Here is a 17,225-nt window from a genome sequence, read left to right on the forward strand (position 1 = left end):
GATTTAATAAGACCTGTCCCACAACTTGAGAATGGGCTATGCTGAGAATCATTATGGAAGTTTTGCTTTCTTTGATGAACTACAGTAAGTTGTTGGTTCAATGCCTAGGAGTTCATAAATTATCTTTTTTATCAAACTAGCAGTCAAGTTAAGTATAAAACTAAAGAATCTAGTTAGAGTCCCCGGAGTGTGGCTTATATCTCTGCCAGATTGGCTTTGTATTTGATCCTTCAGATTTTTCCTTGTTAATAGATATCATTTTATGGGATTTGTTTTTTGTGTGTTCTATGCAACAGCAAGGGAGAAAATGCTCAAACAGCGTGCTCAAAGGCACTCCTACTCAGTGAGGCCATTTCACTGTCCTATTTTAACTTTCTGTCATTTTAAGCTGTACAGCTATTGAGGGCAGAAGAGCTTGAGAAATGTTTTCACTCTCCTTACACTTTAATGGCTGAATCTCTGTCATGTCAAAAATATTAACCTGCAGGCAGAGACCAGCCCTGGAAAACTCCTGCTCAATAGATTTTTATTTTTAGCATTATGAGCAACTTACAACAGCTTTAAGATGGAAGTGCTTATGCTTCCTTACCTATTGTGTTGTTGCAACCATGATGGGTGGCCGGTATTGCCAATACAGTTCATGGAAGGTGAGGGTATTAAGTAGTGTGAGACTGAAGTGGGATGGAAGTTGGCACACAATAATTAGGAGTCATTTCTAAGCATACAGAGAAATTTCATAATGAAATAGTCTAGTGCTCTCACTTATAAAACTAATATACATTTATAATTGTATGCAAAATGTATTGCATTTAACATATGCAAAGTGTGTTATGCTATTTTGGTGATATTGAAGAGGCTATTTGTTATATTTTTGAGAATGAAATAACATATTAGAAAAAAAGGTAGTGTCTAACCTTCCTGATTTTTAAAAAATGTTTCAGCTATATGGTGTTTGTTTTCCAGTTGGTTCCATCATCTCCTGTACGTATTCCTAGCAGCCGCCTTCATCAAATCAAACAGGTAAGAGATTTGTAAATAACAAGACCTAGAAAGCTTGCTTTATTGGCTTTTCACAAGCTGGTGTATCCTACTCATCATCATTGATGTCTTCACTCAGAAGTAATAGCTGATCTGTACAGAGTGTTCAGCAAAAATCTGTCACTTCAAGGTGCATTTAATAGTCACAGGTTGAATCAGTTTCCAGAGATACAAAAGTTTACAGAAAATATAGAATGCGTCCTAAAATATTATACTGAAACCAGGATTTTGTCCCATTTATAAAAGTGGTTAGCCATCAGACATCTTTCTCTCCACATAGAAAGCTGGTGGGTCCTATCTCTTGCAGCGTCATTTGCAATCTAGAATTTAGAGTCAGTGGCATTTTTCTGGGCTCAGATAGACTGCCTGCCTTCCTCCCAATTGAATTGTACATAAGCATAAAATGATGTTCAGTGGAGTTTGTGGTATTCGAATCTCAGTCTCCATGATCGGGGAAACCTAAAAGTTTAGTGTAGTACAGCATGGCATGCTGTAGTTAATCGGTCAGAGAAACTGACAGGAGATATACCAATGTTCAGCACTGAAGCAGTTGGGTGCAGCATCCATCAAGGTAAGAAGGTTGCTGCTTATTGCTGCATGTTAAGCTTGGAGACTCTCAAAGCTGACAAGCTAATGTGAAGTTGAGGGATATCAGGATAATGGTATACAGTCCCACACCTTCACACTTTCCGTACCACCTAATCTTCCTTCGTGTGAAACATGGGTGGTGCTGAGTTGTCCACTTTTGTTTAAAAAAACAAACAAAAACAAAAAACCCAACCCTGGTTACTATACCTTCCCCAAATCTATTAATGCAGTAAGTTCATTAAAATGGTGAAGTAAGAATGCACTTCTGTTTTGAATACAAGCCTGTTTCAAAGTACAGTTAGATTTAATACAAAAAACAGTTATCTTGGTTTTCTTTTGGAAGAAGAGGAAGAATCATAAAATGTAAATTCCCAGAAGGAAACCTCTAATAGTATAAACTCGATTATAGGGATTTAAGCTGTTAAAATAAATGTTTAGTTAAAGCTGTTCCATAGCCTGCCATTTAAAGTCTCACTTTGGAAAACACATGATTTCCAAATGCTTGTAAATCTTGTGACTTTTGTTTTTCTTATTTTGTAAAAGCAATTTAACTCTCCAGGCATTATATTTCCAGGGTACATGTTGCAAGTGATTGAAGGTACTTGATCTCCAGCTTCCTGCCTCCTCAAACACTTGAGGCAAATAGTAATCCTGAAGAAATGCACTGTCTGTTTCATTTTTATTGTGTAATTTATTCATTTACTAGTTTTAACAAGGACAAGAAGTCATCGGAAAGTTCCTTTTATTCTTAATATAGTAAAGGACTAATGTTAATATGTACATACAGATGGGATGGAAGGGAGGTACAGGGAAGGCACAATATATGTTACTTCATATTTGACACTGTATTTCTATTAAAACTTCACGCTAGAAGGTAGTATAGTAACTGTTTGCTAGCTTTCTGATTTTTGGGAATTTATGCAACAATATAGGCCTCAGTCATAATAATTATTCCATATAAATACTCCATTAAAAATAGGTTAAAGTTAAATCAGGATATGTCAGAGTTAAAGCTGCACTCCCTGATATTGACAAAGGCATTAATGGGTGTTAGGCACTTAGCGTCCGTTTGTGCCTTTAAAAAAAACAACTTCTTCATAGTCTTCAATTACATAGACTGCATCATTCAATGCCTAGGATGCCAGTGAGCAGTGGATGAATCATCTAACCTATATCTATTCCTCCTCTGTTCAATAAGTGGATCCCTACCATGTTTCACTGCACTAGGGTGACCAGATAGCAAATGTGAAAAATTGGAATGGGGTAGGGGGTGATAGGAGCCTATATAAGAAAAAGACCCAAAATTTGGGACTGTCTCTGTGAAATTGGCACATCTGGTCACCCTATACTGCACACCATCCAATCTATGCATTGAATGCGTTCTGAGGAATGATACGTGTTTGTGTATTTAAAAACAGTATTGTAATGTATACATACAGGGAGTGAATTAAGTTTGTGTGTGTAATTTCTTTTTCTTTAAAAAAAATGCTTCGTTTTGCTATCTTAATACATTTTAACAAGTTTTTTTTGTAGAATTTCTTAGTTTTTTAGAAGAAACGATAAAAAATTCTAAAATGTAGAACAGTTTACTAACCATCAGTAAAATGCTCTGTTCTGCACAAGTTGCACACTCACTGAGTATGTTAATGGTGTATGGAATGAGGTGAGACTCCCATCCAAATTGTGACCTGAAGAGGAAGAGTTTGTCTGACTCATTTTAGCAAAAGAAAGCTCTATAAACCAACTCTTAACTGTTTCTGTATTATATTATTATTTTTTTAGGAAGAAGGAATGGATTTGAACAGAGAAGCAGTACATGAACGGTGAGTGTTAGTATGCAAATGAGAATACCTGAACTCTTGTGTCTCTGGGCCAGTGACGATGAATTTTTTTTCTTCTTTATAGGGAAGTGCAAACAGCAATGCAGATCAGCCAGTCATGGGAGGAGAGCTTGAGCCTGGTAATGTGTTTATGCTTTAGATTTGAGTTTCTATCTTCAGTGTTCTAACATCCCATAGTGCTGCATTTTGTTGTCCATAGTATCTTAAATTTCTTTTAGAGGAAAATCAAACAGATTAGGCTTCCTGTTTAACATCAAATTGTTTCTGTCTAGTAATACACTTTTTATTGCTGCCTTATAACAAGTTTTATACTAATACTAATAAGGTATGAAATCACCAGTAGCTCAATGACAAATGGCTGTCACTACAGCTATTGGGACATAGTTTTTTTTCCTGATGTGTCAAAAGGTAGTTCTAGTCATGTCTATATCTTTCTGTTTTATAGATACTTTAATATCAGCACATAATGTTTAACATTTAGTTTCCTCAAAAGTATGAAATTTGTCTCCTACGTAGTCATAGTAACAAATTCTTACATGTAGCCATTTGTGAGGGTGACTTGCATCATGTGGTTCCATTCCACAACAAAGCAATGCTTTGTATAATATTGTATAGCCTGGCCCATGAAATATTGCATTAAAGCAATTGGCTGTAATTACATGATATGTTATACTTATAGAATGACAATGATTTTGAGAAATCATCCTCTCCCAAGCAAATAGACTTTGTCCCAGTTTCTCCAGCTCCTTCACCCACCAGAGGAATAGGGAAGGTAAGAAAAATTAAGTGATAGAGGTCTTCCTTCATGAGTACCTATAGTTAGATTTTTGTTTAGCACTAACATCAGCAAGGGATGAAACTTCCCATATCCCTGCCTTCTGCATGGGCATTCACTGCAGACAGGGAACTAAAATATTTAAAAGGCAAGCTAACAGCCATACAACCCATGAATTTACCTACAGAATATCTCATAAATGTCAATACCAAGTAGGTATATTTATTGATAAATTGTTGGTATATTGGTGATAAATAAAAGCCATATTCTTTGTCTGCCTTTATTTGGGAGAAAGGGTTTTTTTTTAGGAGCTAACTCAGTTGGTTTGTTCCAAGGTAAAGCGATACATACATATTCTGATCAATATAATACTATCAACTTGCATGCACTCTGTATATACATGAGAAATCACTCTAAATTGTTCTAGAACTTTCTTCAAGACTTAGCCAAAAGCGATACCTTCCCAGTCAAATAGATCAGGTAGTCATGTTAGATGAATGATGAGTTGCTTGTTTTAATATGGTAAAATTCTCTTAAGGCCCTAATTGTGTTCCTCAAGTCTCTCTAGTTCTCTGTATGTCGAGAATTTTTATTAGTTTTTTGCAGTAGGAATGAAGCATGATGTTTATATTTAAATATTGCAATATATTTTGATTTCAGCAATGTTTCTCACCGTCTTTGCAAAGTTTGGTGAGTAGCAGTGGATTACCTTCAAGCGCTAGCCCCAGTCCAACAAGACGATTCTTAAAGTACGTACAAGTCTGTAAAACTGACTCTGCATACTGTTAATAGGGATTGTTCACTTGAGGCATCTGAAATATCAGGACTTAGTTTAGATTTACTATGTTAAGTTATGTTTTTGGTGACTCAGATCTCCAACTCACATTGTAAATCCATACAACTTAAATTCTAGAGTTTATAAAGTACCAAAAAATATATTTCCCGACATCAGGAAGCTGGGTTACAATGCAGCCTGTATCTGATTTTTCAATAGGTTTTGTGTAGCACATAATCACATACAGGGTAGAATGAATTTCTATCAAAAGATGGTGAATTAATTCCCAGGTTTTGAAACTGGGACAATACCAGCCTGTGTAGATTAGCAAAAAGTATTAAGAGGAAACATTTAAGTTTTTAAATTATAATAGCATCTATAGGACCCAATTAGAGATCATGGCCTCATGGTGTTACAGGTTGCCTGTCAGAGAGGCTTATTATTACCGTCTTTCTCCCACTTTAATTTAATGTAATGTTGCCAGAAATAGGATAACTTTTGTGGGTGGCTGGGATGCTGAAAGACACTGTTTGGGCTGTGGAGGGTGTGGTTCTGAGTGCAGGTGAAAAGGGACTTAATTGCCAAATCTGTTGCTTTAAGTGACCTTGTATTTCTGACAGAAATGACTGTTACTGCAGAGACCTTGGGCATTTTTAATGTTACTTTACCAGTGGCCAGGGCTCTCTCTCTGTCCTGAAACTCCTGGGGTCATTCACAGTCTTCACCAGTCTATGCAAGGCACAATATTTTGTCCCTCAATGTTTTTTCCAGCAACATAATGCAAACAGATGGTGAATCTAACTAGTCCTGCTACTAATCTTCAGACTCACAAAGGACAGCACCCATTGTAGAGAAACTTGCTTGATCATATAGATGATTGTATTAGAGGAAATGTTGGGAATGCTTTTTGAAGACTTCAGTATGTTAACCAGGCTTTCTGGTATAGTGTTCTATGGTTAAATTTTTAAGGGTCAGTCATGTCTTGTGTTTGTTTTTTAAAAGATTTTTTTGTTGGGGCTATCCAGTCTTATTGTCTACTTCCCTTTATGTTGGCGTTTGCTCTTAAACAGAGCAACTTGCACTGAATATGCTTGTTGCTCACTTGTAGTTGTTTTCCATGCTATTTATGCCAGTTATTTACCAATATATTGTTTATACTCTTTTAGCAGGAGAAGTCAGAGTCCTATTCACTGCATTCGCCCAAGTGTTCTTGGGCCAATGAAAAGAAAAGGTACAGCATGTGTTTCTAATTGTTAACTTTTAAATAGTTCATATAGCTTTCTTGATAGTCCTGGTTTTGGACTGATATACTTGCTAGGAAACGATTGAGTTTTAGCAAAAGGTATGCTATAAAGGAATGGCTGGGCGTTTGGGCTGTTGAAGTACAATAGTTGAAAAATTAACTATACAATACATCTACAATTTAAAGTGGTCACTCTGTCCTACTACCCATGCACTGATGCAAGATTACACATTTGGTAAAGCACCAATGGGACCTCTAATATAAAGGAATTAAGGAATTCTTGGTACACTTCCATTCATTTATAGAAAGGTCCCAGCTAGTGGAAGCACAGAGATGCTGTAGAGTTAAGATCACAAGCATACAGTTTTCTTGGTAACCATACAGGGGTTGAACATAAGAATGGCCAGACTGGGTCAGACCAAAGATCCATCTAGCCCAGTATCCTGTCTTCCGCCAGTGACCAATGCCAGGTGTTTCAGAGGGAATGAACAGAACAGGTAATCATCAAGTGATCCATTCCCTGTCGCCCATTCCCAGCTTCTGGCAAACAGAGGGTAGGGAAACTTTAGAGCATGGTTTTGCATCCCTGCACATGCTGGCTAATAGCCATTGATGGATCTATCCTTCATTAACTTACTAGTTCTTTTTTGAGCCCTTTTATAGGTATACAAACCTCTGCATTCTGATTCACTACAGGCCTCAAAATTCAACATCTAAATGCCCAGAAAAAGCATAGCCACCTCATCTTGTAGTTTTTATTTAGAAGTTGTTTAAGTTTTGGAAGGTGTGGCTCAATCTGCACACCTACACTTGCTTTTCTTAGCCTCCATTTCAACAGTCATTGTATTGCATCTGTTTTTAAAAGCTTTCTCACCCTTCATTTCCATAACAGTAACATTTTGGCACGTTAAGTCATGTTTAAAGTACTGATAAGCAAGCTGTATTGTTGCATAGAAGGAAGGGAATGTGGTGGGCCAGGTTGTGTGTGAAACACTCTTGAGCTGCATCTCTCTCTCTCTCTCTCTCTGAGAGAATCTGTGAATTGGAAGTTGCTGCTGGCAGAAGTTCCCATCTCATTTATCCCAGTCCCTTTGAACTGCACATATTTCAAAATGGATTTCAATGAGAAAATAAATTATTGTTATTGAGGGAGTTTTACAAATTACTTTGGGGGTCTTGAGAGGATCTTGATACAATAACTTCAGAACTATTTGAATATTTTTCACTGACTTTCAAAGCACTTGCTAACTCAGTTAATGAAACTAAGAAGTAGGTAAATATTTTAATATCGATATCTGTAGTAGTTAAATGTTCAAATTTATAATTGTTAATGGGGTTGACACTTTTAATCCACTGGGCATTTCAAATTGTCATTGTCTGTGTCTCTTTGCTAATATTCTTTGAGGTTAGTGTTTCATTATATTTAGGTTAATATCATAGAATATCAGGGTTGGAAGGGACCTCAAGAGGTCATCTAGTCCAGCCCCCTGCTCAAAGCAGAACCAATCCCCAACTAAATCATCCCAGCCAGGGCTTTTGTCAAACCTGTCCTTAAAAACCCCTAAGGAAGGAGATTCCACCACCTGCTTAGGTAACCCATTCCAGTGCTTCACAACCCCCCTACTGAAAAAGTTTTTCCTAATATACAACCTAAACCACCCCCACTGCAACTTGAGACCATTACTCCTTGTTCTGTCATCTGGTACCACTGAGAACAGTCTAGATCAGGGGTCGGCAACCTTTCAGAAGTGGTGTGCCGAGTCTTCATTTATTCACTCTAATTTAAGGTTTCACGTGCTAGTAATACATTTTAACGTTTTTAGAAGGTCTCTTTCTATAAGTCTATAATATATAACTAAACTATTGTTGTATGTAAAGTAAATAAGGTTTCTAAAATGTTTAAGAAGCTTCATTTAAAATTAAATTAAAATGCAGAGCCCCCTGGACCGGTGGCCAGGACCCGGGTAGCGTGAGTGCCGCTGAAAATCAGCTTGCGTGCTGCCTTCGGCACTCGTGCCATAGGTTGCCTACCCCTGGTCTAGATCCATCCTCTTTGGAACCCCCTTTCAGGTAGTTGAAAGCAGCTATCAAATCCCCCCTCATTCTTCTCCAGACTAAACAATCCCAGTTCCCTCAGCCTCTCCTCATAAGTCATGTGCTTCATCCCCCTAATCATTTTTGTTGCCCTCTGCTGGACTCTTTCCAGTTTTTCCACATCTTGCTTGTAGTGTGGGGCCCAAAACTGGACACAATATTCCAGATGAGACCTCACCAATGTCTAATAGAGGGGAACGATCCCGTCCCTTGGTCTGCTGGCAATGCCCCTACTTATACAGCCCAAAATACCATTAGCCTTCTTGGCAACAAGGGCACACTGTCGACTCATATCCAGCTTCTCGTCCACTGTAACCCCTAGGACCTTCTCTGCAGAACTGCTACCTAGACATTCAGTCCATAGTCTGTAGCAGTGCATCGGATTCTTCAGAGTCCTACACTTAGGACAGCACTTGTCCTTGTTGAACCTCATCAGATTTCTTTTGGCCCAATTCTCTAATTTGTCTAGGTCCCTCTGTATGCTATCCCTACTCTCCAGCGTATCTACCACTCCTTATAGTCCATTCATCCAGCCCATACTTCTTTAACTTGCCAACAAGAATACTGTGGGAGACCGTATCAAAAGCTTTGCTGAAGTCAAGGAATAACACGTCACCGCTTTCCCCTCATCCACAGAGCCAGTTATATCATCATAGAAGGCAGTTAGGTTAGTCAGGCATGACTTGCCCTCAGTGAATCCATGCTGACTGTTCCTGATCACTTTCTTCTCCTCTAAGTGCATCAGAATTGATTCCCTGAGGACCTGCTCCATGATTTTTCCAGGAACTGAGGTGAGGATGACTGGCCTGTAGTTCCCCAGATCCTCCTGTCTTTTCTGTGGCATAGTAAAGTACTTGTATCCCACCCATTCTTGAGGTGTATTTGGAAAATTCAAATTAATATGCATTTTAGAGAAGGGGGAAAACATCTGAATGTTAAGAGTGTGTATAAATGTGTCACAATCTATATGTTCATCTGCGTCAGATCTAAGATAGAAGTTTATCTAAAGTGGCTATGCTAATGATCCCTCTAAATCAGGACAGAGTTGTATTTTAACTGTTAGTGCATAATATAAATCTGATTGCATGGTTTTGTTAAAGGTGAAATGGATACTGAAGATGAGCCAAAGAGATTTTTTCAAGGAACTACTAACATGCTTTCTCCTGAAGTTTCACATCTGACAGACCTTGGTGCATGGTAAGCATTACTGTGCCTTGTAACTTTCATCAGAAACTGCTCAAATGTTTTCAGTCTCTTTTTCTAGACATCAGGCATGGGTGAGCATGCTTGAAGTCAAATAGTGTTATATAATAAGCCTTGGCTTTTTGCAGTATATCCAGATAAGTATTGCAAACAAACTGGATATTTGGGTACCAGTGCCTATAATCTAAGGACTTCAAAAACAGATAAATGACTTCTGTTCTCTATTGATATGCTTATCATTTATGGGAGTTAAGCAGGGTTTGAGACTAGACCCCCAATGATTGGCTATTTTGGAGCAAATAGCTTCAGATATTAAGATTTGCCTTTTAATTTTGCATATTAATGCAAATTGTCACTTTTTTTATACTCTCTTGCTCTTAGTTATGTATGGTGAGTGCTAGTCTGATCTCTCTGCATATGAACTGTGACTGTGCTAAGATACAGAAAATGAACTATGCAGCAAATTATACTGAACATCTGGTTTAAAGGAAAGTGAAGGTTTTTTGTTTTGAACGTTTTTAGAGAAGAAAATAATAGTAATAACCCTACATAGTTATAATTTTGCTATGATATATACTGTAAAAAATGCAATCAGTAGATATGTTTTAATGCTTTTTTTTCCTAATACCTAAGCACCTATTTGAATTTTGGGATGATTATCAAAAAATTGTGGCTGAGTTGTGAACAAGCCATAGAAAATAATAATGGACTATATTATTTACAATAAAGTCCATTATTACTTTTCCATGATTTTTTGCTGTCAGCCACCAGGGGACTCCCTGTCGACTGCCTGGGACTGAGCTCCAGCTGTCAAAATTGCGGTAGAAGCCTAATAGTGCGGAATCTGCAATTTCCGCAATATTGCAAGTTAAGTAGGGCCTTACTAATACCACATATTGTGAGGTATAAGTTGCCATTGCCACGGAGCCTGCTGGCAGTTGTGGTGTTGTCAGGGCACCCAGTTTGAGAATTCCTGTAATAGAAAATAAAAATGATGATAGAGTTGCCTGAATGATTCATTGCAAACTTTGTCATTTCTTTATTTGTATATGTTCCACTGCCTGACCATTTCTAATGTATAAGCAATTCTTTGAGTCTGCTGAATGAATTAACTACTTGATAAAATATTATGGTTTGGCTGGAGAGCAAAATTATTGTTGACTTCTTTGTATTTTTATATAAAACTGTTTGAAGATGACTAATATTTGCTTTTAAAGTGACTTAATAGCTAATCAAAACCAGAATTTTAAACATCTGAAATTTAGTAAGAATTAGAATATCATTTTGGTTAATTAAAATGCAGATGATTGCTTTGAGGAAATTAGACTGCTTTGCATTAGCAATATACCTGTTCCTAATATCTTAAAGCAATCAGTATTTCAGTTATTTTTCCATAGGACCTGTTTAATGTCATTTAAAATGTAAAATTCCTTCCTGGAATTCAAGCTGCAGTAAGTCCCATGAAACCCTATTTAGTGGCAATCAGGTACAATTAGAGTCTATAGTTAGGTCACTTTAAAAGACAGTTAAGTGTGTGTTTAAAGCTAGTTGTTTCACATCTATATGTTAAAGATGTTGAATAATAAGCTTATTTAAATTAATGCATTGCCCAAAAAATGCTGCTCTTGTATTTTTCATATCCTCCTGTTACATTCTCCTTTTTTTCAGTCTGACTTCAGGTACTCTTGATGGCAATCAAAGCGGTGCTGGCTCTTCCTGTGATTCACCAGCTGAAATTGTCACCACCAGAGATTCTCCAGCCTCACTTTCCAATTCCAGATCTCAATTTAAGCCCATAGATTTTTCAGCTAAATTACCCACAAATTGAGACTTTATTACTCCTCTGCTGAAGGGTAAACAGCCAAGCTGGAGAGCAACAAGACAACGTTCTAGAATGTGTGACTGAGTTTCTTATCTGATCCTGTTCCTCATAGGAACTTCCAGAAATGTCTTTATTTCTAGAAAACTTCCATAATAGTTCCTTGAGGAAGTTTATAGTGATTTGTATGACATTTACTAAATACAGTTAGTGTTTAAACTCCAGACGTTCTCTTTAATATGCGAATATCTGCATACGTGTTTTGACTTACAATAGATCTTCTTGATTGGCATAATAAATTGCAAATGCATATATTATTCTACAAGGGGAAACAAGGCATTTTAAACTACATCTTTTCAGTTGTCACTAGTTTGTAATGGTGCTGATCGAGGTAACAGATAGCCTTTATCGGATTCTGTCATTTTTTATCAAGCTAATCAACGGATCAGTTTATTAATATTAATTTTACTCCACAAGCTTTGGGTATTTCATTTGCTGTTTTTTAAAATGTAAATGTGGGTATCAAAATATAATTGGTGCCTAAGTCCTAATTTGTTCGGCTGTTAATCAATGTTATGTTCTGATTGGATGAAAAGAACCAGAATAGATGAATTGTCCATATGTTACATTTTATTTGTAATCATAATTGCTGGTGTGACTGAATACAGACTTAACATGGGGAAAAATGCCTGCCAAAATCACCAGCTTTCTTTGTATCCTTTATGTGACTATCTAGAGTGATGGGCATTCTCCGAGCACTGTTTTCCCACAGAAGGAACTTTAATAGTGTGTTGGGACAGTGCATGAAATGCTAAAATCCCTAAATTAAATGCTTCAGATAAGAAAATTAGAGGCTGTAGAGCCTTAACAATTGGTTTTAGTTGGAGAGAAAGGAAGCCTTAAGGAGGGACCCTGAGTGACTATGTCCAGACTGAAGTGATAATCCATGAACGTTTAACTCTGCTACGTGACCACATACCATGTTTTAACCTCTTCTGTACAGTAATAGCAACCCAGTAGAAGCAGCCTCCACTTCCTCAGTATCATAGCATAAAGAGATTTCTGATGTTATAAAGTTAAAAAATTACTGATCACAAGTGTGGAATCGATCAATTTAGAGATGTTGGAGAATTCCTATAATGGATTTGAAAGAAGCTAGTATGTCCAGAAGCACCATGATAGCAAACCTAGAAGACTCCCAAGACAGAAGCAAGAGTCTGCCAGTCTCCAAGAGCTTAATAGTGAAGCAAAACTTTTCCTTCCCAAACAGTAAAACTGTAATGCAGGGCTAAAGGTGGGCACTGAATGTAGTGAGCCTTTCCTAAAACAAGATATGGTGGTAGTTCTCTACCCTATCATATGGCTGTTTCACAGAGGCAGAACTTTGACAGGGCAGCAGCATACAAGGTTAGGAAACGGAAGATGTGAAGATCCTGGGATGAGTGAGGACTAAGGACTTACTTCTCCTGTATAATATGGAGATATGGGATCTATGTGGTGGTCTCACTATTAGCTCAAACACTGTGAACATGGCTTATTGTTGACTCTCCATGTTTATCTAAATTATTGCAACTGTCAGCTGTGCTTCCTTACTCCACAGATCAGTTTTCATAAAGTTCTGAGACTCGTGCTTCCCTTTCCCAATGGCAGACAGACAAAATTGTGTATAACATCTGCTTGCTTGCTTTAATACAGCATGGCTTTATTTTATAATCTCAGCCATATGCCAAAGACTTACTGTGCATTCATTCTTTTGTGATAAGGGCAAAATTATAGATTTTTATCTTGCTTATCTCATTTTTCATGAATGGGCCTCAGTATCTGATTGCCAACCCTTTTAAAAGATGCATGAACAGAAAGGTAATTACAGTAGTTGTATTGTGTGTGGGTCAACATGTCTCTTCTCTATTAAATATTTATGCTGGTTTTCCAAATAAGTGCCAATAAAGAGAACTGAAAAAATAAGTAAAGCTGTTGTTTCTTCTGGAACATGCACTATGTCCAGGATTTTAACCATATTTTTGTTACTTTCACCAGGGGAGCATTGATGTTTTTGTTTCCTTCAACTGAAGTGCTTATTTCAATCAGTGCTTCATCCTCTTCTTGGCAAGCTGGACCTAAATTCTACAACACTTTATCCTAGTTTCTGCAACGTTCCCACACAGCAGACTGGAAGTTCTCGACAGAATTAAGTATATTTAAAAACAAACTAGATTCTGGTGATTTGAAGAGATGAAAAAAGCACAGTCTCTTCCTTGTACTTCTTTAGATATTAAGTAAAATGCATGTGATGCTGTCCCAGAATTATCCATGTTCAGTGTGCTGGAGATGTTTGTCCTGAAAATGCAGAGCTTATTCTAGAAGTTTCAACAGCTAGGTAATAGATACTGGGGCTTTTGGCTCCCAGGAAGGAGTGGGGAAGTCTTTGTGATTTGGCATTCGGAAGGCAGTTAATACTTTTGGTACTGAGGAAAAGAGAAATCTCCCCTTCTCTGTGTGCTCCCCCCTCCATCCCACTTTGTACAAAAGCAGAAATCACTTCCAATTTGTGAGGAAAGAGATGCTTGGATTCCTCATTGTCCATGCTATCAGATAACTGCAACACACAACATTGGGAGAATTTTTTCCCCTTTTTAAATGAAGGATTAAAATCTGGAATGCAACTAGGCTGCAAAATCAGAGAATAAGCAGATCATGTGCTGATTTGCATGGCCACATAATTGTGTTTACATACACTGCTTTAGTCAGTGGTTAATAGTCATGTTAACCATATAGTGTTAGTTGCCTTTTACTAATTATCCATGTAAATACCAAAACCGATGAAAGTTGTGAATTTTAAAGCTTGAGTTGACTAATGTCATCATTATATGGCTAGCTTCACCTCTCTCCTATTTCTGGTCTCTGAATGCACTCCCTCAGGTGCCAGGCCTCATGCCTTTACTTATCCTAGAGCGTAATTCTCCCACTCATAATCTGGGCCCAGCACTACAGTATTCTGCCGGTCCAACTGAATTCGGACACTGGAGTTCCAACTTTCGGGAGTCTGTGACCAGTGATAAACTGTAATTAGACACCCTTCTTAAAACAAAATAATTTTGTTTTTAGCAATATGCTGCTTCTTTGAGTAGTGTCCCTATGGGTGCACCTACTTCAGGTGCACATGCACTACTTAAGGCCTTGATCAGAGATTTTTCTTTAGTGTCCGTTTGTCCTGCATATGTTCCCTATGTCTCCTCATATTGGACACCAAGACTATATAAGAGTGCGGGCAAACGGCCCTCAATTCCTTCTCAACCTCTGCCTGAGATGGAGCCTTAACATGTCCGCCTTGAGTGTGCCTCAGCTATCTTTTATTCTGCATTTCTATAGTTCATTAGGATCAGGTAGTAAGTTGTTAGTGATAGTTATAGTTAGAGGTAAGTAGGAAGAGGATTGTTTGTTTCTCTCACGAGCTTTATTTTCCTGGCCAGGCATGCCTGGCTCACCAGGTTTTAAACACTGCCCTTCTCCTGCCTAGAGGTTATACATGTTAGCAATGGCCACTCCAAGTGTCAGTTGCTTTGGGGGAGTCCCATGTCTCCCAAAAGTGCCACTTCTGCCTGGTCCTCAAATCCAGAGCAAGGAAAAGCAGGAATATGAAACTCATGACTATTGATGATGGAATTCTTCCTTTGACCAGCTTCTGAGTCAGGTCAGGAGGACCCCCGTAGATCAACATATACAGCACCTCTTCAACCTGGGAGCAAGGGAAGACCTCCAAAAAGAGGAGCATGTAGAGTCATCTTAAGGAGCTAGCACCGAAAAAGCTCAGCTCCCCTGTGATAATTATGGTCTCTGAAGCCTCAACCTCTTGGCTCAGTACTGTTGAGTCAAATGACTCCTTCTCCAGTACTGGCAGGGCAGAAAGTTCCAAAACTAACAGCTCCAACAGAGCTTCAGTACCTTCTACCAGGGACAAAGATGGCAAGCATAAACACGAGAGCTCTACATACATACAGAGTTTGTATCCGCATCTGATCTGTGACCCACAAAAATGGTCTCTGGATATAAAGTGGATATCTGCAGATTTGAAGGGCTCTACTAAGCACACAACGGTACCAGACACCATTGGTGCCTGCATCTGTACACCCCCCATTACAGTAATATTAGCTTCGTCTGCTGCATCCTTGGCTCCCACATCAGTACTGATCCCCTACACGGTACCACAAGAATTCTGCTACACCAAGGATCTGTCTGTAATGGACGAACCAGCCTCCCAACTCCTCCTGGGTATCCGAGCATTTCTCGTTATTGAGACTCTGATCTCCAGACTGCCAACTTCCTCCAGTACCACAGAACTTGCCACCCTTTTCTGCAGGTGCTTCTGCATTGGATGATATTGAGGAGGATGAATGAGACTTCCAGTTGGTCTCTTCTGATTAGGTTCAGGATTCTCCAACATATCCTTTCAGGAATGCATTCTTTGACAGTCATAGGGAAGATTACGCTCATCAACAAAAGTGGTGGAACCAACCCTGCTTGTTATCCTCATTCCCATATGCCCCCCTCTCCTCAGTGGCCATACTGGTACCTCTGCGCCACCTATCAATTCACTAGCCCAATGGCACCATATCATAGGGAGCCTAGAGTTGAACAGTCCTATCTTCTCCAACCAGCCACCTCCCCCTCTCCCTTCACATGAGAGACATCTGAGAAACAGGAGGCCAGGGCACCCCTCAAACACCTATATTATCCTTGCCTCCAGACAAGGTGATTATGCCTCTGCCACCATCCATGGCTAACGATTTTTGGCAATTTCAAGACCTCAGAAAGAGGGTAGCTGACACTCTCTTCAAATTGCACTTGAAGAAGTCAAGGACTTGCAGCATAAACTGTTGGATATTCTGCAGACAGCGACACCCTCCAGGGTGGCATTACCCATTAACAAGGTGCTCCTGGATCCAGCTAAGACTGTGTGGCAAGTGTACTCAATATGACAAAGACCAAAAAAGAATGGATCTCTTTGGATGGAAGTCCTACTAGTCAGCAACCCTACAATTCAGGATTGCGAACTATCAAGCAGTCATGGTCAAATATAGTTTTACAAACAATATTAGATTTATGACATTGATTAAACATCTGGTGCAGGAATGTAGAGAGCAGTTCGTCCATCTTCTGAGTGCCAATTATTGGCCAGAACTCTGCTCTTCCAATGTCTTTGGATGCTGCAGACACTACTGCTGGGGACACTGTCACAGTGGTGGTTATGCGCAGGACATCAAGGAGAAAGGGTTTTTTTGTCGGCCCTCAACCTACAAGATGCTTATTTCTGTATAATGATATATCCGTTGCACAGGAAATATGTATTCTTTACTATAGGCCAAGATCATTTCCAATACTGAGTTCCTCCTTTCTGTCTTTCATTGGCCCCAAGGGTGTTCTCAAAGATCCTGGCAGTAGAGGCTACTTACCGCTGACAAGAAGCTATTCTAGTTTTCCCATACCTCAATGACTGGTACTCAAGGCCGTTCCTATGAAGCAGCACTATCTTCCATCCAGATAGCTCTTGCTCTGTTCCAGAAGTTGGGTCAAAAATCCACGTTAACCCCTGTACAGAAGATACAGTTTATAGGCATGTCTTCGGACTTGTTGACAACCAGGGCCCACTTTCCCTTAGACAGATTCCTAACTTTGTCAAGGGTGGTGTGGGTAACTCAGGGGAGCTCTCAGACCATAATAAGGAACTGTCTTCAGTTCCTGGAACACACATCAGCTTGCACCTTTGTGACTGATCATGCAAAGCCTCCACAGCTTCCAGGGCTGGCTCAGATTGACCTATTCTCCAGTCAGATGCATCTTGGACAGATGAT

At 38.8% G+C, this 17,225-nt stretch overlaps 1 protein-coding gene across 4 annotated transcripts in view; it reads left to right on the top strand.

Moving 5' to 3' along the window:
- LOC123377537 (P2R1A-PPP2R2A-interacting phosphatase regulator 1-like) overlaps positions 1–13,341 on the top strand; it is a 36,489-nt gene extending 23,148 nt beyond the window's left edge. For 3 of the 4 annotated variants that reach the window (XM_045030579.1, XM_045030582.1, XM_045030583.1), the window contains 8 exons: positions 964–1,020; positions 3,409–3,449; positions 3,532–3,586; positions 4,147–4,239; positions 4,903–4,991; positions 6,184–6,248; positions 9,455–9,551; positions 11,226–13,341. In XM_045030579.1, the coding sequence (XP_044886514.1) occupies positions 964–1,020; positions 3,409–3,449; positions 3,532–3,586; positions 4,147–4,239; positions 4,903–4,991; positions 6,184–6,248; positions 9,455–9,551; positions 11,226–11,385 (657 nt within the window). In that variant the 3' untranslated portion in view covers positions 11,386–13,341. The remainder of the gene's footprint in view (positions 1–963; positions 1,021–3,408; positions 3,450–3,531; positions 3,587–4,146; positions 4,240–4,902; positions 4,992–6,183; positions 6,249–9,454; positions 9,552–11,225) is intronic. The other variant, XM_045030580.1, reaches the window with a different exon arrangement.
- The last annotated feature ends 3,884 nt before the right edge of the window (positions 13,342–17,225 follow it).

The sequence above is a fragment of the Mauremys mutica genome, chromosome 9 (genome assembly GCF_020497125.1).
Source record: "Mauremys mutica isolate MM-2020 ecotype Southern chromosome 9, ASM2049712v1, whole genome shotgun sequence".
NCBI classification, from domain to species: domain Eukaryota; kingdom Metazoa; phylum Chordata; order Testudines; family Geoemydidae; genus Mauremys; species Mauremys mutica.